Genomic DNA, 25,620 nt, shown 5'->3' with positions numbered 1-25,620 from the left:
ATGCCGAAATCCGCGAATGCGGCACTGCATTCATGAACGTCATAAACGTAGTGCCCCTGGTGGCTGGGAGGGGGGGCATGGCTGCACTGGCGACAGCGGGAGCCCAGCAGTGGTGACGAGAGCCTGGCAACGGCAAGTGCAGAGCTCCCGAGGAGCTCCTGTAAGTGTATTTAAGATGAGGGTTTGGCATTCGTGAATATTTGAAACCGTGAATGCTGAACCCGTGAACAGTGAGGGTTTCCTGTATGTTGTTCTAGGTCAAATCCTGCCTGCTCACCATTCTCTCATAAGTAGGAGCAAAACATAGTGAACAGTGTGTTGTTTCTGTTGTGTGCTGGGAATACTCAGGCCAAAAAAAAGCATGTGCAGGGAGCTGCCATGTGGTGGCCCTCTATATGTTGTGGGGTGAGGACAGCAAAGGCAGAGATCTATATTTTTAATGAACATGTATACAAATGCTTTTTGAACAGAGGAATAATGGGAATAATGGCTTGGTACTTTAAATCCTTAAACATGTGAGTAAATGTAGCTATGTGAGAAGTATCACTGTATGCATAGTTATAGCATTGGACCTTAAAGCATTTAGAAACGGAGAAAAAATAAAATCTGCTTGTTTAGCAGCACTTGCAGAATGGGAAATGGGTAGTAGGCAAATACAAGGCGCCATAGGGAGCACTAGGAAATTACTATAGGGCCTGGTCTCTCGGACCCTTATACTGGTTAAACTAAAAGTATGATTTGAAGCCAATAAATCACTACATCTAACCTAGTTGTGTAGACAACTAAGCATATATATAGCTTGAGAAAAGATGTTAAAGTTAAGTTAGGATTAGTGAGTTAGCTAATTACAATAGTTAACTTATAATAGACCCAGGCTAATACTTTTAACCTCAATAAACCTGAATCAGCTAACTACAGAAAAGTGTCAACCTTTTACTATATTTGGGAGGCCCTAGGGGGATGAGAGGTGAGATGAGATGATTTTTTAAACTGAGACAGAATAAACTTGCAGATGAAATTTGATGATAACCCTAAGACTTTGTCTAGAAGAGGAAAATAGCATTTGACATTTTATTTTAAAATGTGTTAGTTAATACATTTTAATTGTTGAAACTTATCATCACCTATTATAGGTCATATTTAAAAAACTGTAAAGATAGCATATAAAAACTCAAGACTGAGCTAGATGATGAGGATGTTAAATACTTAATAGATGTGTCAGCTAATAGATTAAAAAATAAATAAAACAAAAGAAACTACATTATTTTTCTTATTCCAGGCCCACATTGGCTTGTTAAATAATCTAAGACCAGTTCTACCCACAGAAATTGCTTTTCTTTAACTATATTGTTTTCTATATTGAATTAGGGCTTTTCTATCTTACATTATATCTCTAACTATGCCAGTACAGCCTTCATTTCCTTGTATGTAACTGTTGTATAACGATACCTTTATAGTGGTATAGTTTACCTTTCAAAATGAGCATAGCTTATATGGTATATGAACTGTTATACCAGTATAACTGTGTTCACATTGATATGACTATTTTTGGGTAAAATAATAATGTACCTAGCTGAAATTTTTATACCGGTTCAATTTTTAAGTGTAGATCTGACCAGGCCTTTATTAAATTGGTGCAATACCCATATGGATACTCTTAAACCTGGTTAAAAGCAGTATATTCTTTTTTTTTTATTCATTTGATAACAAGTAAATCAATGGGAGGCACTTTAAAATTGATTCAGAAATGGCCACCCAAGGGGGTTGTGTTTAACTGTCTAAATATATTTAGATACATTTAAATCAGGGCTATTTCTGTGTATAGACTGGTCCCAGTGTATAGACTGGTATGACCTTAAAACACATGCTGCAGTAATTTGAAACACCTTGCATCACATTGCTGCTACTCACCATTTTGCTGTCCCTCAGAGTGCCAAGTAAGTGGGTACACTTTATATTTTATAAACAAAGACCTTGCAGCCCTGATGAAAGGTGTATGCAGTGTGAGGGCCGTCACTAGCCTTCTAAGGAGGAACGGCATGAAGATAAATCCCATGGCTCCTGCATCTGGTATCAGTCAAGAGTAGTATCTTATGCTGAAGGAAGTACACCCTACACATATCCAAGGGGGTAAAGCTGTCAAATGGAGCTGCCAGAGCAGCTTTGTTTTTCTGGACACTGAGGATGGATGTTGGCTCCGAGCCAACATTTTTGCAGGGGCCCCAGCATTTGTGCTGTCCTTCTTCACTGTAGCTTTCCCCCTTGAAACTGGTTTTAGAAGATGCAATCAGGCCCACAATAAAGCAGAGAAATCAATGTACAAAGCGGTTCACAGAAGTCTTCCAGTAAAGACTAAAGCTGAAGCCAGTGCTACAAACTTTGCTTTAAAGGTACTATTTAAGCAGGGTGGATTAGAAAAATTTAATAATCTTTATTTACTAGGACACAATAAGCAGCTTTTCTGGGTGATTGTATCTAATTATTCTTTAAGGTCTTGCCTGTGACAAGTTACAGGCAATTAACACAATTACAGACCTGTTGAGATAAAAAGGCTTGTCAGCCAGGCAGAGATTGAGGCAATCCCATTGGGGGAGGAGACAGCAGTGAGGTAGCCTTAAGTACTGTTTTGTTGGTACAAGGCAATTATTGTGAATCAAAAAGGCTGTGGTTGCAGTTTTTTGTTGGAGGATGTTGCCGAAACTTCCCTGCTGATTAAGGTTAAATGATGTGAAACCAAAGAAGAAGTAAAAATAATAAGAACTCAGCAGAGGGACTTGCAATTATTGTGAACAACAAAGCTTTTAAATGGTCATTATTATTATTCCCTTACAGCCTCCAAGCCAAACCCAGGTGGTTAGATGGAGTAGAGTACTAAAACATTCCAGAACAAATTCAAAATGTAATGAATGCATCTTTTGAAAGCTACTTTTAATACAAAATTGCATCTTAATAGTAACTTGCAAAAAATAGTGTGAATAGGAACAAACTACACAGCACAGGGTTCTCTATTATGATGCTTTATAAATTAATACATAAAATATATTCTTTCTCTGTATTCATTACTCACTTTATACTTACCGTTTTAAATGTGTTTTGTATAACTATATGCTTGCATGAAATTTTGATCTCGGAAGTAGTCCTACAGCCGTCTTTGCCTTGTTTTCTTTCCTCCTGTATTTAAAAGTATCCAATAAGAGAACAGAAAAAATATTATGCAACTATAGTAACCCTTCATAAACCATAAATAAATAAAGAGTATATAGACAGAGAAAGTAGTTTGAAAGTGATCTCACAGGTTGAAATTTGCTGATGTGTGTTTGCACAACGCAGAGTAGAAAGAGACCCTACTGGTAATTATGGCCTTTAGGCAGTACTGGTTGAAATGCTGGTTGTTAATAATAAAGACAAAATGCTATCAAACTATTCTAATAATAATTTCACAAGCACCCAAATCTCTAGATAGCTCACAAGCAGAAATAGTCTTCACTTATATTCTTTGCTCTGAGTAATACAACCAACTTTAATCCTTGGCTTATTTTTTGTATGCAGAGACTTTTTACAGAAGTCAATGAAAAATTGAAAAAGCCTTGCAAAAATTTTAACCGTGCCATAAATTCCTTATACAGATGTATAAAACTAAGAAGAAAACGTTGTCACTGCATTTGTCCAATGACCTTTTAGCAACCAAATAACACTCGATAACAGGAATTATTTGGCACTTTGTTTAATATTTCTTTGTATACTTCGATATTGTCAACAGCTGGTTTATATCAAAAAGACTTTACATAGTGATTTTCTGGGGTGAAAGGCTAACTAACTGAAATAAATAGTGGCTGTTTCAGTAAGACAGACACCAATTTGTCATGGTGCCTAACTGGCTGATTCTCCTGGCAGCCAGTTTTGAAAAACAACTGCCTCATCTAAAAATAGTTATAATCAGGTTTTTTTTTACTTTGTCTAAGATTTTATATATTTCAAACCAAATTATGCTGTCCAAATTTATAAATCCAAATGAATTATCTGATTGAATAGAGAGTTTATATTAAAACCTCTATGTTGTCATTGCATCTTTTCCTGATCAAAAGGTGGAGCGTACTGTGCAGATTCAATTATAGTCTTAGCAGAGCCACACCCCTTTCTCTCCCTTTCCATAATTTTTCTGTATTTCTGTGTGAAGTTGTTAATATATTTTTTCATTATTCAAATGTATAAGAGTTCTACAAGCAACAGAGCATTACAGGGCTTGATTGCACACTTCCATACAGCAGGCTAACACCAAGAGTTGGGATGCTTTTGCAAGGAGCAGTCTTTTCTTTTAGGTGTGCAAATGATACTAGATAGTTTGAAAGGCTTGGTACAGATTTTGCACTTAATGACCTTTACGCATGCAGAAAGTACTTTACAGGCATAACAGAATAGATGTTCATGGCACATAAAGCACTTTAAACATGGTAGATCACCACGTTTTACTGTGCCAGGAACTGGCTGCTGCTGCTGGCTGCTAATGTCAAGAGGCTTTGGCAGGGGTGGCAGGGGGGAAGGAGCCCCTTCCCACCATGGGAACACTGTTCAGCTCCCCGCAAAACCCTAGCTAGTAAGTTGTGTGTGTGTGTGGGGGGGGTGGTCTTCCTTTGCACCAGCTGCTGCTGATAGTCACCAGCTGGTGGAGGGGCAGAGCTGGGGGATGCTGCTCCGACAGTCTCCTAGAAGGCATATGGGAGTGCCCCACTGCCTGCTTGCCTTGACCAGTGCAGGCAGGAACCGAGTCACCCCCCACCGAACAGCGCATATCTGTTCAGTTGGAATGTGCTCTAACTTGTAGCACTTTAAGTAAACTGCTATAACTTTCTGCTAGGGGCTTTTTGAACATCTGTACTTAGCCAAAGTGGCTAGGACATGAGGTCGAGATTGAGGCCACATGAGCCAAATGGCTTAAGGCCTTATGCTGCAGCTTTTCACAGAATATGGGAACTTCTCCAGGAATTGTTCCCACCAAGGTTCCAGGAGGATTCTGGCTGATTGAACCAGAATGCCTGGGTGGAGTCTAATGCTGGAGAAGACCACAACTGCTTGTTCACCTTGCAACAGAGGCTCTGGTTGAAAAAGCCAGAGCAGTTCTGACTCATACCTGCTGCTGTACATGCAAACTTGATACTCATTTAATTCATGGGCATGCAGTGCTTGTGGTGTCTTCATGTTTCATTATTAACGTTTGAGATGCGTCTTTGTTTTGGAAGAAAACATACTTTTCACAGGAGCATTAAAATCATAAGGGCCCATTATCAACAATCAAGGCTTTATTAAGGGATCATATTATATTATTTATCATTTCTCACATGCCTTGCCTTCTTCTTTTAGTGATAGTTAAGCTTGAGTGAGCTTAGTTCCCATTTCACAGGGTTTTCGCTCTCCAACAATTTTCATTCAATATTTTTTTCAGACTTCCAGCAGCGGAAGGCACTCTGTTCGTATCACAGGTCTCAGTACTATTGATTTTCGAGCTGGTTTTTCCAAAAAGCCAACATTAGAGTTCAAAAATACATCCAGCAGACCAGTGCAAGGTTGGTTTGTGCCCCTTTCCATCACATATAATGTTTTTTGGAGGTAGCATGCTCAGACTATGGGAAAGAAATAGAACTTCATGCTATTCTTCTAATAAGCCTTCTGCTAAAGCTCAGACCATCATTGACTGGCTCTATACTCTGTCCTTGAACCCATGCATGTATGATATCAATCAGCTCTTGTGCCCCATGATACTGTGCTATCTTGGCATGACTAAGATATATTACAATTTATGACATATTTTAAAGTATACAATTGCTTAGAGCCCCAGCCTTTTCTTTTACCTTTTGGAGACTACACGATATTTAATTTCTTGTGGGTGGTGGAAGTTAATAAGGTGTCATAAACATTTGATGTAAATCAGTAATTTAAACCTTAAAGTACATTGTATTATCAAAGCTATGTTTTATAATTGTCAGTAAACATTTAAAGCAATTCTGTGAGTTTCATAACAGCTGATAAACAAAGCTTGAAGCAGAATTGTGCACATTTGAGATGACTAGAGATACATTCATATAAAGGGTTCAATCTTGTGTTTCATAAATACAACTGCATATGTCTATTTATCCTAGGGATACCCACCTATACATTGCTGAATACCACAGGGATCTTCCTACCAGCCAGAGTGGACCGTCTTGAACTTCTCAGCATCACAGGGGATCTTCTTAAGACTGTCCCTGTGAAATATTATCCGGATAGAAAACCATATGGAATATGGAACATTACTGATTTCATTCCACCAAATGAAGCCTTTTTTGCTAAAATAACAGGTTATGACAAGGATGATTATCTCTTCCAGAGAGTTTCTAGTGTTTCATTTTCTAGTATTATTCCTGGTAAGATATTTTTATGTTTAACCACATGAACATTTATTGTACTTGAGTTATTGGAAATTGATGACATGTGTTTTACCTTATTTGCCCAATTACCAAAGGAAAGCATGGCTTATCTCTTTTTTCTTCCAATTTTGTGACTTGATACAATACAGTCAGGGCATCATACTGAAGGCAAGTAATCATATTATCTGCTAAGGGGACTTTTGTTCATAAATTGAACTTCTTGTTAAATGTTTATGTCATACAAAAAAGGTATGAAGGGAGAAATGAGATTGATATGCTGCTACTTCCAGTCATTGCTATTGAACCAGAACTAATAAGGAAGGGATATTTAGGGACAGATCTTGCTAAGAGCTGAGTACCTTCTGGGTACATCTACATGTGCCCTTTAATGCACAGTAGATTATTTTACTGTGCCTTAGAGCATCACATAAAAAACTGTGACATTACGATGATGCACAGTACCTCATCTTGAAGGTACTAAGTTTAATGTGCATTAGAAAAGGTGCATTAATGCACGTGTAGACGCGCCCTCTGATAGGCATTATCAGATCCCATTTGGTTTAATCTGATCCCATTTGCATTAATAAAAGCCGAGAAAACTCAGGAGGTGTTTAGCTTATTTTTTCTTAATTGATTTTCCATTAATCTACCGGTAAAGGGTGCGTCTACATGTGCATATTAATGCAAAGCAATAAACTCTGGTGCTTATTGTGCTGGAGTTTATTTTTCCTAGGTCCCATGTTTATATATATGCATAGGACCACATCATGTTGAGCCAAGTTGGAGCAGCCCTGGCTGGCAGGGAATCCAGGGGGTAAGCCTGCCAGCCCAGGGCTGCTCCAGCCTGGCTCAGTGTGCTGCAGAGGGGCTGGCTGGGGCATGAGGGTGCTACAGTGAGAGGCTAGCTGGCAGACAGCTCCTGCACTAAAGCACCCTCATGCCCCAACCAGCCATGTCAGCATCTACATGTGCAATGCTGGAGTACAAAACTCTGCACCAGGATAGTGCTTGTGTGTACAAGTACTACCCTGCTGCACAATTAATTAATTTGTTTCCTGTGGCCTAATAGGGCCGCACATGTAGATGGAAAACATTTACTGCAGAGCCAATTAGGTTACTCCACAGTAAATGTTTTGTGTAGATGCACCCAGAGTTAGCAAAACATCCTAGTGTAGACATACTCAATAGAACTGTGTCAAGATTAGAAGTTCCATTGTCTTTAATATCCTGAAGCTATGTCTACCCTGAGGAATAAAGGCATATTAAATTTCTCGTGTAGGCAAGGTAGCTGTAGTTTTAATTGGTACTGGTTAGCTTGTTGAGGTAAACCTTAAGGAGGAACATTTGGCTTCCTTTTGACTGGTAAAGGCTACTGCTTCGCTGAAGCAAAGGTGTAGTATCTAGTATAATTCTACTACTCCTAGAATTGTACTAGTACTTTCACATGTAATATCTTTCAAAAACAATTCAAGAGCTGCTTTTTTTCAGTGTTTTCCCTGTTTATCTACCTAGTTTCCTTTCTGTACTCTGTCTAAAAATTCTCTCATTTTACTTTCAGTTGCCTTGAGATTTTTTTTCCATATTGCTGCTACTGAGTCTTAGTTTTAACTATTGTACTTGCTCAAATATAAGGCAAGGTCCGGCCCCCCACCTCCCAATCAACATGAGTAAAAAAAGCCCCTTGTCTTATATTCAGATATGAAGTAGAGGGAGGAGCAGGTGCTTCTAGGGGTCTGACTCTGGCCTTGAGACCAGGTTGGGGCTAGGGCTAGAAGCAGACCCACAGCAGCCTCTTGCTCCTCTCTCCCCCTCCCTACTTCCCCTCTGAAGCTTTTGTGCCCCCTGCCCACCCCCTACTGTCAAGCATAGCTCAGCTCCAGTTCAGGCTGTCTCTCCCAGGCACTGAGTACATGGAAACTCCTTCCCCTGCCCATCCAGTCAGCAGTGCTGACACTGCTGCATGGGCAGGCAAGGGCTGAGCTTCCACATGCTGTGCTGCAGGGTGGAGCAGCCCAAGCATTTTCTAACAGTAAGGGCTAGGGTGGGAGACGGGAAGAGGCAGAGATTGGGGAGAGCTTGTGGGGAAGAAGCAGAGGCTGGGGAAAAGAGGAAGAGACTGAGGCGGGTTTGGGAGAGGGTCAGGGACTGTGGGTGGCTGAGAATCGCGGGTGCAGGTGACAGTGGGGCGGAAGGCTGCAGGGGGTAGAAGTGGGTGTGGCAGAGGGCAAAGGGACAACCTGACCTCCCCCCACCACCACTGCTTTCCCTGCTATAGCAGGGGGATGGGGTAGAGAAAGGAAGAGGGGATATTCAAGACAATCCTCCAATACTTAGATTCTGTACCTGGAGAGTTATAACAAATGTATACATTTTCCATTTATAAAATGTTATTAAGACGGGGCGGGGGGGTTGTCTTATATTCAGGGTTGTCTTATATTTGAGTAAATAGGGTAGTTTGAAAATTACCTAGATCATTTTACCAAGCTTAAATCTAACTAATACCTTCTAAAACTCAACGTAACTTTTGCTAACTTGGCAAAGTTTAAGTCCGTTTCCACTGAACTCTGTGGGAGATTTCTCTTTTCAAAAGGAGCAGAGTTAGATAGTGTGGTTATGACAATTTAAGTTTAATTCCACCATTTTTGCAGAAGCTAAGAGAGAACTTGCTTTACCTTGATTGAGATTTAGAAGTTGTTGGATTGCATTAGAAAACATGATCTAATATCATACCTTTCAAATCTTAGACTAGACAAATCTGGGATGAAGCTAAGGCTTGATTTACATTACAAGGTTTTGCTGGCATAACTGTGCTGGCTAGGGATGTAAAGAGATTGCCCCTCCTAACCAGCATTACTCTGCTAGCAAATCTCTCCATCTGCATTGAGCTATGGCTACTGAAGAGGGATTCTGCTAGTGGGCTTTCTGTCATATGAGGTGGTGTATAGTCAATCTGGCAAAAAACCCTTCTGCTGCCATATTTCATGCCTCCCCTTGGAGGTTCTCCTGCCATAGCTGTACTGGCAGCGCTGCTCCACAACAGCCTCATAATACAGACAAGCTTTCATTGTCTTGGTAATCAGAACTTTAATGAAAAAAAATTAGCATATATATTAGTCACAGTGAATGGGGTGTAAATAAGCAGCAGTTAATAACCTATTTGTGAATATTTTTCTTTCTCTAGATGCTCCAAAAGTTGTTATGCCCTCCAAAACTCCAGGATACTACTTGCAGCCAGGTTCTCTTACGTGCCATGTGGAAAGTCTTATACCTTTTACTCAGCATTTTAGCAGAAATGGAGTCAAACTAGGAATAGATCAGTTCTTCAAGTAAGTAGCGATTCCCAAGCTAAAGTTTAGGCCTTTTTGAAAATCAAAAAAATATTTCATAGCAACTTTAGTATTGATTCTTGGGGGCTTCTGTTGTACGTCATTCATAGTGGTGAATGTTTATTTATGTAAGGAGGGTTTTGCAAAAGCATTGGCTTGTCCATATTCCCATGGAAGCCAGTGGGAACAAAGTTAAGCCAAAAGTGAGCACTTTAGAACTTTCTTCCTTTAACAAATTTAACACTATAACCATTTTTAATTATTATTTTTTGATCAGTGAAAGATTGACCAGAAATTAAGGCTGTATATTGTGACATTTTGGGGGTATATGTTTGTGGGGAGAGACAACAAAGTTTTTTTTTTTCCTGTGTGTAAATAGGGAGATCACATAGTCCTACCAGAAATCTTGGCAAATGTATTAATTAGGGTTTTGTGCTGCTCTTACATTACCATGACACAGTTAAGAAGAAAAAAAAAAGGAAAAACATACAGAAGACATCTACTTCTATCATTTAAATTGCTGTGCTCTGAGGGCTAAATTGTGTGTTTCCTTGAAAAATTCCTCTGAAGAGGAAAGCTTACCCTGAATATATTGTAGGCTGTCCAACTTGCTGGTACCAAGGGGATAATACATTTTCTTTCTCTATAGAACAAGCTGGGAGCAAAGTTCTGTAGAAAGAACAAAAACAATCAATTAACTAACCAACTAACAGGCCTTTTGCAACTCCCTCCCTCACTGAAAAACAAGCGAACAAAAAAACCCAAAAACTCAACAGCTCCTATGCCTCCTTTAAAAAAAATGAACATTTGAAACCTAAGGAAAGTATTTACTAGAAAACAGTTAACAACCCCCTTCCCTGCCACCCCACTCATTCCTACTTAGACCTAGAGCACAGAGCATTGACAGATGAAGACAAATGAAAACAATGTTCTAACATTGTCTAGCAAGTATGCATGATTAATTGAATCTCCAAATGAATACATTCTTACTCCCCTCCCCATATGCTGTTGATGGTGTAAAAGTCTACAGTCTCCTTTTATGGGGTGCTACTTATATTTGGTCATTCTAGGTAGGTACTTCCCCAATTCTGTAAGTCTTTCCATATTTTAATTATCACATACTACATTCTTACTTTGTATTATTTTCATATCAAAGTACTCTGGTGGTCAGATTGCATTTTTCAGAATCAGGTTATGTAGCTGGTGAGTGGAACTGAATATTTTGTTGATTTAACAAAATATTCTTTAGGCCAAATGGTACTGACCTCATGCACAGTTTAGTGAGATCTTTTTGGCCTTGCTGTGATGCAGCTTTACTGTAACAAGGCTCCACATTGAACCTAGCCATCTTAAATTCTTCAGTAATTTTTTAAATAATTGTGCTATATTATTGCATTTTACCTAATTAGTTGTATTTATAGTTTGTGGTGACCTGGCTGGATAGATTTATTATATGGATATTTAAATGCTTTGTTCATAACTGTAAACATTTGACTGATGACAAGAGTTTTCATCAGAAGTTGTATTCTGGCTCTAGTATCCTGGTTGGAAAGTGCCAGGAAGATTGAGTTAAAAATATGTGCAGTGGACACACACACACACACACACACACCCCTTTCATTCTGGGACTGCTTACATTCTTCATTTTACATTTAGGGAATATTGCTTGATTTGGGACATCTTTAAAATTGCAACAAACTTTTCAACGTGCTCATTGATTCAAACTAATCTTCTCACTATATATACATAGTGTGCAATCTTGCTATGAGTCTCTTGGCAAATCACTTAATTTCTTTGTACAACAGTTTCAAGATTGTAAATGATGCTCATAATGTCTACACATCTGTGAGAAACACTGACATATAGCCAGAAATACATTTTCTTTGTAGGGCATGTGTAGTATCACAATTATTAGTTAAGGAAGAATAGAGCGGAGAGAGACAAACCAGAACAATTGGAGAATTGGATTAAATATGCATTTAGAAGTCTGGATATTTGCCAAAGTTACCGCTTTGATCTGACACAGGAACCTAAAAATGATAATTAGGCACCTCTTAGTTGTAAGTCAATGGGAATTGAGTATATAAGTGTCAGTTGTGACCTTGACAATTTTTCCTGTACAGTATAGAAAGAAATACGAAATAGTATTGACAAAGAACATGAAAACTGATATGGAAATATACAGCTTTGGCAACAAAGAATGCAACCTGTTTAGTAAAAGCTAGGTAAATTATAGCCACTGATGTTCATGACTCAAGTAGTGAAATTTGAATGCATTCCAGTCAGAATAATTCTGAAGCATATATATGTTAGTGTTGAGATTTGGATGGAGGGGCAGAGGGGAAGAATATAATGGAGTCAGGCTACTGAGCATGGTTCTTCTGTGCAAGATGCAAGCAGCTTCCAGTACCTCCTGAATAAAGTGATGTTGCCTATCCGCTGCAGGTCATGTCTGCACTGCAAACTTACTACACTTAGCACTGTGCCTTCAAAACATACCACGTGGCTCTACAAATACAACAGCCTGGATCAGAAGAGGTGTAATTGTATTTGTGCAGTGCCAAGAGTAACTAGCACTGCTGAGAGTTGATGCCAGTTACTCTGAATGAAATTGACTTGCTTTGACTCTGGGCAGAAGTTCAAATGCTACCATACAGGATTTTTAAAGGTGACATGGCTGGGTATAGTAATTTTGAAGTCTAGAGATGTCCTTAGTGGTATTCCACAGCCTCTAAGTGCAATGGCAATGTTAACAGCCAAAGTATGCCTTATTAATTGAATACCAAAGTGAATACATTCTTCACTTCCCCCCCCCCATACACTGTTGAAAGCATAAAGTTCTACAATCCCTTTTTATGAGGTGTTATTTACATTTGGTCATCCTAGACATGTTCATTATCAGCTCTGTAAGCATATACTTCACCAGTACAGCCAAAGACTGTTGTAGGGCCATGTTGTGGTTGGAGGCAGCAACAGGGGAGCATAACTGCATCAGTTGTATGCATCCCTTGTAGTGCTGGGATTATGTCCATGTTTGCTTTGCATGTTTCCTGTGCAGCTATGGACCTCCAGTCCTGATGGCACTCCTTGGTTGCTGTGACTGAGAGTCCCACAGCTGCAGGACTCAATTCCAGCCACTGTCAGTTGCCACAAGGATCAAGAGTCTGCAGCTGTAGACTTTTGGTCCCAGCAATTGTGGGGTGCTTCCACAGCTGTGAATCCTGCCAGCTATGAAACTCACAGCTGCAGCTTTTTACTTGCCTGCTCATGGGGAGCCTGGGATGGTGATCCCAGGCTCCCCCTGTACTGGCAGGAAGGCATGATAGGATCTGATGCTGGATCCCACAATCATGCCTCCTGCTAGACACGTGTGGCATGGCAGGAGGTGTGATTGTATGGACCATGTATCCAGTCCTATCACATGTTTACTTGAATGTCTGGAGCAGTGGTTCTCAACTTTTTTTGTACCAGCACCCATTTGTAAACTTTGGTGGCCAGTCCCAACCCAGTGCCCCTTACCCATAGGCCCCAGCCCCGCAGTGTGTGGGGTGGGTGTCTGGGACAAGGTGGGGTGTGTGAGGGGCATGCGGGGCTCCAAGCAGCCCCAAGTAGTCCCTTGCAGGCTGGAACTCTGATAGCCTGCAAGGGAAAAGCCATGGCTTCCCACATTTTTCTCCTTTAAAGGAGAATTCATTTTTAAAGTTTGTTGATCCATTTTTAAAGTTTGTTTGCGACCCTTTCATATATTCTTGCAACCCAGTTTTGGGTTGTGACCCATGGGTTGAGAAATGCTGGTCTAGAGGAGCCCTTTGAAAAATATGTTAAGTAAAATGTGCAGTACAATGAATTAAAATAATTTAGGCAAAGATTGGGCTTGATATTGAAAGGTATTAAGCAACCACAACTAATGTAGAAGTTGCACGGGCAGGTGCGTACTCAGTATTTCTCAGGCTTGGATCCCAAATATAGAGTAGATGTCTGCAATCACATGTTACTATTATTTTAAAATTTTTTGTTCTCAATACACCGACTTTTTTGTTTACCCTTATCATGGGGTACTTAAGGTATATAACAAAGTTGGAAACAAAAAAAGAGGATTGTGTAACATCAGTTTTAGCATTCTTTCCTCGTTGAACAAGGGTATTTTACTTTTTAGTTAGGAAAGGCATTAGTATCTCTTAGGTAAATATTTTTATCATCTCATTGGTGCTGGCAGTTACTGCTGTTTCTGTTGCTGGCGGTGCATTGCTGAACGCCTTGGAACAGCAGCCCTGATGCGTGAGTTTGCACTGAGCCTGGGGTAGAAGGGAATAAAGAGAGCTATTTACAATCAGTATGTTTTTATCCATGGCCTAACATTTTATAGAAAACAGATTCTGCTGCATCATGGTGCTGAAATACTGAGCTTTAATGTGGACCCCCAAATTAACGTAAGCCTGTTTTGTTTATGGTCTTTTTCCTAAAGTATTCTGAAGAGGTTGAGGGACTTTGGGCAGATGTGAGAGGGAAAACAATAGAAACACTGCTTTCCCACATTACATAAGGTGTTTGCCAAAGGCTTTATCGTTAGTCTAGTCTTTATCAGATATGATTACATACCATAATAACAGACCACAGTCAGTGTTGGGATACAGTAGAAGGATGGTTAGTTTGTTTAGTTGTATTCTAACATTTGCGCTGTATCATGCAGTGAAAAATGTAGCATCTGAATCTTAACATTATTTCACAGCTTAAGAAGCACAAAGGAATGTTCTTTGCAGTTATATTTCAGTAGTATTAATCTTCCTCCCTGCACCCTTTTTTGGGTAGTATTATATGTAAAAAATATAGCACTAAAACCTGGCAATTTTACTTGTGGTATGTTTTATAGGCAAAAGCCAGGTATCTCCTTACCTTCCCATTTGATTATTTTACTCACATTTGCAGTTTCTACTTAATCACACCTCCACAGTTTATTTTTTTCTGCATTGCTTTGTATATACACTTACTACCCCATTTGCTTTAGTGCCTGGGGTTGATAAGCCAAGAGGCAAAGTAAAAAATTATAGTTACTATTCTTGGTCCTAGTGTGGCATATCCAGATGGCAGATGAGGGTAGACACAGACTAGATACAGATACAGCCTGTGTGCTTCCCCTGAATGGGCGCTGGGACCAGTGCAGTTCCTGCATTGAGGAGAGTGGAGAGGCAGGCTGAAGCTCCATTCCTCCAATGCTGGTGATCACTCTGGAGCTAAGCACCACATGCATTGGGAATAGTTCAGCTCCTACTGTGGGATAGTGCAACCTGCGTGCTCACTCTCTGAACCTCAGGGCTTTTATCTCGATGCAGCCCTGTACTGGTTCCAGCACTGGCCGCATATTGGCAATAATGAGAATCTTAGAAGTGTAATAAGTAAAAGCAGATAATAAATATGTGCACATTCATACTTTCACTTAAATCAGACCAGTCAGGACCAGCTAGGTGAGAGACAACTAGGACAGCAATTTTTGTTACCCATCAGGTTTTATTTTTTTCAAATGTCTGTGTTGATGTCTCCTGCAGGAATCCATACAAATTAAGGCTCAGAAAAACATGATCGATTTGTTTGTTCTTTTTTTTAAATAGGTCCTTAAATAAACAACATCCATCTTGAAAATTAGTGCATCTGCTTTTTCTCCGAGAAATATCTGTTAGCCTTATTGAAAGTCCTACTTTTCAGTTAGTAGCAAACTAGGCCCTTTCATGTCTATCTCCTCAGTTCTTTCAAGCAATTACAGAAGTTCTTTATTTTTTCCCCCAGAGAATCCTCTGTTGTGAATTGGGAACTTGCCAAAGTCACTTTGTCTGATGAGGGTTACTATGAATGCGTGGCTGTTAGCAGTGCAGGAACTGGACGTGCTCAGACATTTCTGGATGTGTCAGGTAAGTGTGTGTTACTTCTCAGCTAGTGTACTACATTTTATAGGGAGTGCTGGGATGCTTAACAGAAAGCAGCAGCAATGGGTGACATAAACTGTAATCTTTTAGTGCCAACAAAATATTGTTGTGATACATGTTATGTTAATATGCATTCTTTTGTCACAAATGTCCCATGTGTCTAGGTCCTTAATGGAGGTATTTTCCAGTTCAGCAAAGCATTTAAGCATGTCCAGTTCAGCAAAGCATTTAAGCATGTCCATGTTTATTCAGTAAAATGTGTAGCCACCAGTGAATTATTCAGTAAAATGTGTAGCCACTGGTGAATTAATTCTACCACTTGCAGCAGTGCAAGGTGCAGTATCTAGGGAGAAGGAACCAGCAACACACCTATAGGCTGGGGAATACCCTTCTTGTCAACACGGTGGCAGAAAGGGATCTTGGAGTCATTGTTGACTCCAGGATGAACTTGAGCTGCCAATGCGAGGAAGCGGTCAGTAAGGCTAACAGCACCTTGTCATGCATCTACAGATGTATCACAAGCAGGTCCAGGGAGGTGATCCTTCCCCTCTATGTGATATTGGTCAGGTCACAGTTGGAGTACTGCATCCAGTTCTGGGTGCCACACTTCAAGAGGGATGTGGCTAGCATTGGGAGGGTCCAGAGGAGGACCACTCACATGGTCAAGGGGCAGTGGGGCAAGCCCTACGAAGAGAGGCTAAAGGGCCTGAACTTATTCAGCCTCCACAAGAGAAGGCTGAGAGGGGATCTAGTGGTGGTTTATAAACTCACCATGGGGCACCAGCGGGAATTGGGGGAGACTCTGTTCCCCCAGGCACCACCTGGAGTTACTAAGAATAACGGCCACAAATTGTTAGAGAGAAGGTTCAGGCTGGACATCAGGAGACATTACATTAGTTAGGGCTGCCAGGCTCTGGAATGGGCTCCCAAGTGAGTTGGTACTCTCTCATACCTTGGGGGTTTTCAAGAGGAGGCTGGACAGATATTTGGCTGGGGTGATATGACCCTGACACCCATTCCTGCCCGGGGCAGGGGGTTGGACCTGATGATCTGTTTAGGTCCCTTCCGACCCTAAGTACTACGATACTATGATACTGTCCCACCGATGTAAGTAGGACAGAGGGCATGGGCATATAAATAAGTTATTGCAAGGTGGGATTTACAGGTGGGTCATTTGTGCTGTGGTTGTTGCTTTTGTGCTTGCTCTTACCCTAAAGTTAACCTGTCCTGTCTTACCATTTGTCACTGGGGCTAAGCTACTATGAGATAGCTTTCATTTACTGTATGGTTGGCAAGCTGGTCAATTGACCAGTCAAATATCATCAACAGAATGGTCAATTGACTGCATATTTCTTGACTGGTCAAAGATTATAGCAATTTTGCAAAAAATCCCTATTTTTTTATCATTTTCTTGACAGAAATATGATTTTTTGTTGTTTTTTGACACATTTCTTAATGGAAAAAATGTACCTTTCTGTGTGTTAATTGGACCTATTGGCATTTTTTTACAGTTTCTGATAGATATTTGACCAGTCAATTGACTGAACTTTATATGACTGGTCAAATACCCAACACTAATTTACTGTAAAGAAAAAATGTGTATACAAGTAGTTAGAGCAAGGCAGCTACCGCACTATCAGTTCCCTCCCCCTTCTTCTTCTCCTCCTTTGCCTTGTGCTACTTTCTTCACACATTTAAGTGCTTCACTGAATAGACATGGTCTGCCAAATCTCTTTTGGAAGCACAAATTGAAGTCTCAAACAATCTGCTCTTTTTTTGTCTCAAACCTTAACAATTACACATTGAACTGCCAGCCTGTAAGCACAAGTTGGATAGTTAGCCAGACAATTACAAAGATTTGCACTGGAATTAATTTCCACTTTACTTTAAAACATTTTCTTAATTAGTTAGAAATCTGCTTTTTTCTTCTTACTTCTTGAATAAGAATAATTCAGACAAATGAAAATAAGGGGAAAAAACATGCCTGACCATAGAGATGACTCCTGGGATGGGGATTTGAGGAATGTTATGCCCCATGCCAAACACTGCATGTCTTGCCATGTCATGCATCAGATTCCAAATGTGCCTTTTTAACATCTGCCAGGGACCCAGAAGAACTAAAAGGTCCATTCCATCTCTGATTTATAATTTCCATCACTACTTTTTTGGTTAACTAGCATAGTTTAAGTAGGCAATACAATTGTCTTTATATGGTCCCATATATAATCAGAGCAAGTCCCTATTTGTTCCCTAGAACTGCAACAATTACAGTTCCTGTTTTTTTCAGGCTGTGGCCTGGAACTGCCAGCTAGTGAGTCAGTGGTGGGGACATTCTCTGTGCTCATTCAGGGCTCAGGCACTTGGGTGCTGCGCCTGCACCCTTGCTGCAGCTTCTTGCAGCCTCCTGCTCCCCTGACTGTGGTGTGACACCGCTACCGGTCGATGGGGAGCTGTCTTGGGACAGGTGTCTGCAAACTATATCCGCACTGTCACCACTGCCTCCACCACCCTGCTAGAGGCTGCACCTGCATCATGGAGGATTGGGAGAAGGAAGGGGAAGCATGGTAGTATAGATACAGTTTGCAGAAGTCCAGCCCATGCACAGCTCCCCACAAGCTGGAAGCTGGCTACACCCAGGCCATAGCAGGGGAGAAAGGGGCTGGAAGATGTGATGGTGGCATGGGCACAACTCCCAAATGGCAGGCCTTGCTGCAGGGGTGGGAAAAGCTCTCTGACACCACCAACATGCCGATCCTGCATTGAACTGGAGCTGGGAAGGTGGGGAGAAGCGGCAGTGACACAGGTGCAGCTGGAAGCTTCTTGCTGCATGGCCCCAGCACTTCCATGAGCACGAGCACAGGCAAAGCCCTCCAGTTCCTCAGGCTGAATCCATTGACTCCATGGGCTGGGGTGGGCCCTATATTGCCAGTGCCTACAGTAGAAAGTGTTGACCTTATTTATTCAGTCATGATCCTGACTCAAGCAGGGGGCTTGACTAGATGATCTTGTGAAGTTATTTCCAGCCATACTTTCCTATGATCCTATGATCCATTCAGGGGACTTTATTTCCCTTACAGACCAATTTAAAGAAAAGACTCTTGTTCTTGTCTTACATTTATTTTGTCTATGTTCCTGGTGTTCAGATGTATTGAATTCCAGAAAATTATGAGAATCATGAAAGTTAGCAAAAGAAGTACTTCCATGTTGTGCATTTGAACAAACTGCATTTGGTTACGAGTAAGGGAACAGGACAGCAACATCAAGAGAAATGTGGATGCAGATTGCTAAAGACATGAAAAAATGTTGATCCCAGAATGACTTTAATGGGAATGCAGATCTTAACTAAAAACATTTGTTCAAATAAATGAAAACTGTGTTGAAGAGGATCAGCACGTTCATCAAAATTTAGTTTGGATCTAGGATATCTCTAAGATTTTATTCTTGGCAACACTAATGATACTTAGTGGGTGCATCTACATGTGCAATGGTGGAGCAATAAATTCCAGCACAGTTCACACCAGAGTCAACTGCTTCTAGGTGCAGAATCGACATGTGCACCCAAGGACCACAGCACTTTGAGCCAGGGCAGAGCAGCCCTGGGCTGGCAGGGGAAATTGGGGGGTCAGCCCCAGGTTCCAGGTGGTGGTGTTGGGCAAGAGAGGGGCTGGCTGAGGCATGAGAGTGCTAAAATATGGCTCTTGTCACCATCTACATGTGTGTCTCAGCGCACATAAGTGCTCCACTGTAAGATAGTACTGTGCCTGACAATTACTATCTTTTGGCGGACTTAATTTATTGTGCCCTAATACTGGCGCACATGTAGATGGTAATACTTCACTGCAGAGCTAATTAGTTTACTTTGCAGTAAGGCACTTGTATAGATGCACTCAGTGAAGGCAAGACATACAGGTGTCTATATCAGCAAGCTGTAAAGAATACTTTAAACAGAAAGATTGAGGTTATGATTTAGATATGCGTGTGTGTGTGTGTGTGTGTGTGTGTGTGTGTATTTTAGTAAAGGCAAGACATACAGGTGTCTGTATAAGCAAACTGTACTAGCATATGTGTGTGTGTGTGTGTGTGTGTGTGTGTGTGTGTGTCCCACATCCTGGTAGAGTTTGCTAATATGGACATCTGTAATTCTTGCCATCACTGACCACACACACACATACGTACACACCATAATCTTTTAATCATAATCTCAATCATTTTGTTTAAAGTATTTTTGCCCATCTTTCATTCTGTCATCCCAGCTGGGGAAAAACAGGACAAATACTGTCAGCTCAGTATTTTATTTAATGTGTAAATGCTTTGGAATCCTTTGGAATGAAAGGCACTGTTTAGATAAAAGTCAAAGGAATTTGGAAGATGTTGGTTATTGGGTTTGTCTAACCATATCGCTGTTACTGATTTATCTCCAAATTCATATCCACTATCAACTGTAATATCAAACAAAAATGATAGACATGAAATGAGAGTTCAGGAGAGCTTATTTTATAGATTACAAATGCCATGGGAGGACCTTCTGGTCACAAGATGGTAAACAGCTGGGCTTGATATTAGTTCCATATTTCCTACTAAAATCCACACAGTCAGTAGCTTTATTATGGAGTTTAGGCTGTTCTTAAAGTCCATTAACTGACTAAAGGATATTAAGGAGGGGTTTTGTTTCCCACCAGCAGCCAGAACCTTAATGCTTTCCAAATGAAAAAGAACTTAGCAAATTGAATTTTGTTGCCTTAATTTAGGAATAAAAATTGAATTCAGCCAAAATAACCATTAATCAGGAGATGCACTCAAGCATAAATGGGAAATGTATTAAAGTATTCACCGTCTTCAACAGCAATCTATGCAAGAGATCCAGCAAATGTTCAGCAGATGAAGAGACACAGCACTGAAGTCAATGAGTCCACCTTAGACATTCAAGCAGAGAGCTTGAGAGAGTATCTGTTCAGTAATACGTTTGGGCCGAGTACTACCAGGCATGTGCTCATATGAAACTTCTGCAAGATAATGTACAACACAGCAAACTAATCAAAGACTAACATATGTTTGTTTTTTTGTTTAAGCAAACTCATGAGAATGAAAGCCTGTCACTCCTGTTGGAAACACTGAGGGCTATGGACAGGCTGCTCACAATCTTAATCCTAATTCCTTTTTGACATTATTTTAAAGGGGAGATTTTCATAAAACACCCAAGGGGAAAGAAGCCCAGATTCCATGGTGATTCTGGAAACTTCATCCTGAGGTGGTATAGGCATTTCCATTATAATTTTTTTAACAGTCTTGGCTAAATCTCTCTCAAATTTTTTTCAGTGATTTTATACAAAACGGTGTGGCTCAACCTGAATTGTACTAAAGACAGTAGTCTTAGTACTTTGTAGTTTATACTAAAATAACATCTTGGACTTCAATTTCCATCTGTTTTGATTCGTATCTGGAACCAGAATTTTTATTTTGCCTGATTTATCTTGTCTGACTCATTATTTATGTAAAGGTGCTTCTACATAGGAAAAAAAAGACTTATGTGTTTTAAATTCAGAACAGCTACCCTGGCTTAGCTTGCTTTGGTTAAAATAACAGTGAAGAGGAACACACATTTTAACTTGAGCTTGAGTTCAGTCCTATCACCCCTGGCACCTCTGCAGTCAAAGTTGCTAGCCCAAGTTAAAATGGTCTTCTGCTATTTTAAGTAGCATTAGCTAACTTTAATTAGTGAACCTGAGTTAAGAATTATTTTCCAGTGTAGATGTATGCTAATAGAGCTGATATCACTAAAAAGTCCAAAGCATTTTCTTTATGATAAAATGTTAATACTAGTGCTTTGTGAAACTCTGTATTGAAAGCTACTTTGTTTGCCTACTGAAAACCTTCAATGGTTTTGGTTATGCATGATGACCCTGTTTACCTCTCTCAAACTGCTGACTGAGAGCATTGAGCACAAACAGCTGTTGCATTTGACTCTGGAGGTGCCAGCATTTTGGTAGCATTATGGTTATATGGGTAGGCGGTCCTGAAATATTTTTTCTTTTATAATAAGGACACAGAATGAAAAACTTTTTGTAGAGAATGAAGAGATTCCTATATTCATCCTTTGCTTTGGGATCCATAAGGGAAGAAGGGCACTTTGTAGCTTTGGGATCCATAGGGAAGAAGGGATCCATAGGGAAGAAAGGTTTTGGGATCCATAAGGAAGAAGGGCACTTTTAGGGCTCTGTCCTTGGGCCTGTATTGTTCAACATCTTCATTAATGATGTGGACATTGGAGTCAGAAGCGGACTGGCCAAGTTCACTAAAGATAACAAACTTTGGGGTAAAGCATCCACACCTGAGGAGAGGAGAGCGATCCAGGCTGACCTTGACAGGCTCAGGAAATGGGCGGATGAGAACCTGATGGTGTTTAACACCGAGAAATGCAAGGTTCTCCACCTTGGAAAGAAAAACCTGCAGCATCCTTATAAGCTTGGCAGTGCTATGCTGGCTAGCACTGCGGATGAAAGGGACTTGGGGGTCATGACTGACCACAAGATGAACATGAGCCTTTAATGCGATCCTGCAGCTAGTAAAGTGAGCAAAACGCTGGCTTGCATCCATAGATGCTTTTCAAGCTAATCCCAGGACGTCATTCTGCCATTGTACTTGGCCTTGGTGAGGCCGCAGCTGATGTATTGAGTCCAGTTTTGGGCTCCACAATTCAAAAAGGATGTGGAGAAGCTTGAGAGAGTCCAGAGAAGAGCCACGTGCATGATCAGAAGTCAGGAAAACAGACCTTACAACAACAGGCTGAGAGCTATGGGACTCTTCAGCCTGGAAAAGTGCAGGCTCAGGGGCGATCTAATGGCCACCTATAAGTTTATCAGGGGTGTTCACCAGGATCTGGGGGAATGTTTGTTCACCAGAGTGCCCCAAGGGATGACAAGGTCGAATGGTTATAAACTCCTGCAAGACCGTTTTAGGCTGGATATAAGGAAGAATTTCTTTACTGTCTGATCCCCCAAGGTCTGGAATAGCCTGCCATCGGAGGTGGTTCAAGCACCTAATTTGAACGCCATCAAGAGAAAATTGGATGTTTATCTTGCTCCGATCCTGTGACCCCAGCTGATTTCCTGCCCCTGGGGCGGGGGACTGGACTTGATGATCTTCCAAGGTCCCTTCCAGCTCTAATGTCTATGAAATCTAGATGTGAATTATTACTTCTATTTTGAATGGTACTGTAGGGTTAATGTAAGGAAGGCATTTTTTGAAATCCTTACATATGAATATTTGTAACAAAATAAGTTGAGTTCTCTTGCTCCAAGCAAAGTAAATTTAATCTCTTAGAGTATTTTCTGTTTATCTAGCTGAGAGACAATATATCACTGATCTTGCATTTTGTCAACTGCTGTGTGAAAGGTACTGGAACCATGTCAACATTCTTCAGCTTCAGAAAGAGCAGGTGCTTGTTTGATTTTTTTCCCCCTACTATCATTCAATCTTAAAATGGCAAGTAGCTTGTTACTTTGTACAAGGATTTTAAAGAAAGTTGCAATAAAGATATGTAGTCTGAGTGGTGGAAGCTATCGTTGTAATTGACACGTGCACATGATTGAGAATATGGAGCAGTATAATTTGGCAGATACGGCTCTAGACGGCTTCCAGTCCTGGCTCTAGGAGTGCCCTATTGGGGAAGTCATATTCTCTGTCTGTGCCTCAGTTTCCTTACTTGTAAAATGGGAATAAAGATACTGAACTTACCGGTAATCCTTTGAACTGTACAAATGAAAAGTACTTGTTGTAGAAGAAGTATCTCAACAAGACATAGGAGGAAAACTATTTTTCACTAAGCAGCAGGGTTACGTTTGACTTTTTTCTTCTCTTTTCCTTTGCTTGGGTGGTATTTGATGTAGCTAATTATGGGGTATGCAAGTGTGGCTGGCCCCCAGCTTAGGAGGAAATTTTACTCTTTGTGAATGCATCAAACTTCCATTTTCTTTGCTTATGTTTCTCCATTTTGATATATACTAATAAGGATTTGCTCCTGCTGATTACAGCTCTTATTTCTGCTAAATCATTCTCCCAGTTTACAAATGCATCACACTTAGGCTTTTAGTTACTGCAGATCTCTATTTCTGTCTTAAAGAATGAGTCTGCACTGAGGGAAAGAAAAAATGGGACAGGGCAAAAATCCAGTGAAGTCTCTTGTACTTAGTTTAAGTTTCCTTTCCCAAATAAATATTACCTCTCAGTATTGATAACCCAACAAGAGCCATTTTGTCTCATTTGAAACCTTTGTGGGTTTCAGGATAAATTGCAAAACAAAGAGTTTGCATTCTGTTAAAGGGGGTTGAGAGGAAGAAGCAGAGAAGGGGTCAGACAGAAATCAAGCAGTGACAGATATGGTGGAGAGTGCAGCATAAAATGGGTATGGATCTGAAGAAAGAGATAGTAAAATGTTGAAGGATTTCAGGGATAACAAACATATGAGCAACACAATGATTGCAAAAACAGTTGGCATAGGTTTTTCCTTGCCTATAGGGTAGCACTTTGGAGACTTTGTTTGTAGGGTAGCAAATCGAAATCTAGAGCCCTATCCATATCCCATTTACTTCAAAAGACTCCTTGATTCCTGGCTTCACTGATGTAAAAGTGAGCTAAGTAATAAATAACTCAATTATATAACTGTTTACAAATGGCTTCTGAGACCTTTCTCTGTTTTTTCTTTCTTTTACACACAGAGCCCCCACCTGCCATCCAGGTTCCTAACAACGTCACAGTCATTCCTGGAGAAAGAGCCATATTGACCTGTCTGACATTAAGCACCGTGCGTTACAATCTCACGTGGCACAGGAATGGCAGGGACTTGAAATTTTTGGAGCCCTCTCGAATAAGGATGATAAGCAATCTGTCTTTAGAAGTAAAAACTGTAAAGCTCACTGATGTTGGTGAATACACGTGCATTGCTTTCAATGAAGGTGGATCTTCTGCAGCTTCTGTCTACCTCACAGTGCAAGGTAACAAAGATGATGAAAATTAATACTCTTCTAAGACGCATTTATTTTCTTAATCTTTCCCATGATTGCTTCTTATGACTTGCCCTTTCTGCACTTTGGGAAGACTTTCTGCAAACTGACAGAATGGGGATGTTGGTGTTTTTTTGGCTTGTATTATAGTATCACAGAGAGCCTCCAACTATAATCAATAACTCATTGTGCTACTTGTTTGTACAAACATTGACTTAGCTACCCTCCTGTCCTGTGCCAAGTGTAATTTGGATGCACTAACGAGTGACACCCATGGTGTTGTCTCGGCTGGGTAGAGCCAACCGAGGGAAACGCTGGTTAATTAAGTGATCGTCAGGCGGGCTGGTGGATGGAGAGGCGAGACAGCGTATTGGTTGCAAAAATAGTTTTTACTTACGCTGCTGGTGGCCGCGACGCAGGCTGTAAAGGCTGCTTGCGTAGTTGCAACGAGTTGCTCCAACCGGCAAGAAACCGAGCCAGTGAGTCCACAGACTAACCGGGCATGCAGGGGAAGGGTACGTTGGGGATAAGCACTCGGCGACGGGGAGAAAAAATCGATAGTTGATCAGGCTACTGATTCGCTCTGCCACGAGTCAGGAATTCTTTAAAGTCACTCTGCAGCGTGCTCAAAGTTCTCCAACTTGGGCGGAATTCGCGCGGATTTTATACGGCTAGTGAGCCAATTACTAGTCGTTAAGTAGGAATAATTTAGAATCATCCAATAGTGGGGTGCGAATTTACATACAAATGGCGGGAACCTTTTTGCACCGGGGTTTCCTCTCTGCAGCAGAAAATTCCACCGTGCAAAGCAGCTCCAATGTGACTGGAAAATTCCACTGTGCCAAGGCACTAAAATCATTGGGTTATGACAGAGAAGAGGAGAGTGAGAGGGGATTTGATAGCAGCCTTCAATTCCCTGTAGGGGTGGGTCGCAAAGAGGATGGAGTTGCACCATTTTCAGCGGTGGCCGGGGGAT

The 25,620-nt window shown here is 40.7% G+C and overlaps 1 protein-coding gene across 1 annotated transcript in view; it reads left to right on the top strand.

Annotated features, from left to right (window-relative positions):
- HMCN1 (hemicentin 1) overlaps nt 1-25,620 on the top strand; it is a 359,897-nt gene that overhangs the window by 97,408 nt on the left and 236,869 nt on the right. Inside the window, 5 exon segments of the mRNA XM_006023882.3 lie at nt 5,441-5,561; nt 6,135-6,398; nt 9,583-9,727; nt 15,509-15,630; nt 24,360-24,635. Coding sequence (XP_006023944.1) covers nt 5,441-5,561; nt 6,135-6,398; nt 9,583-9,727; nt 15,509-15,630; nt 24,360-24,635 — 928 coding nt within the window.

This window comes from Alligator sinensis, unplaced genomic scaffold, assembly GCF_000455745.1.
Source record: "Alligator sinensis unplaced genomic scaffold, ASM45574v1 scaffold468_1, whole genome shotgun sequence".
NCBI lineage: Eukaryota > Metazoa > Chordata > Crocodylia > Alligatoridae > Alligator > Alligator sinensis.
The sequence above is the reverse complement of the archived record's forward strand: the minus strand, read 5'-3'. Positions and strand labels throughout refer to the sequence as shown.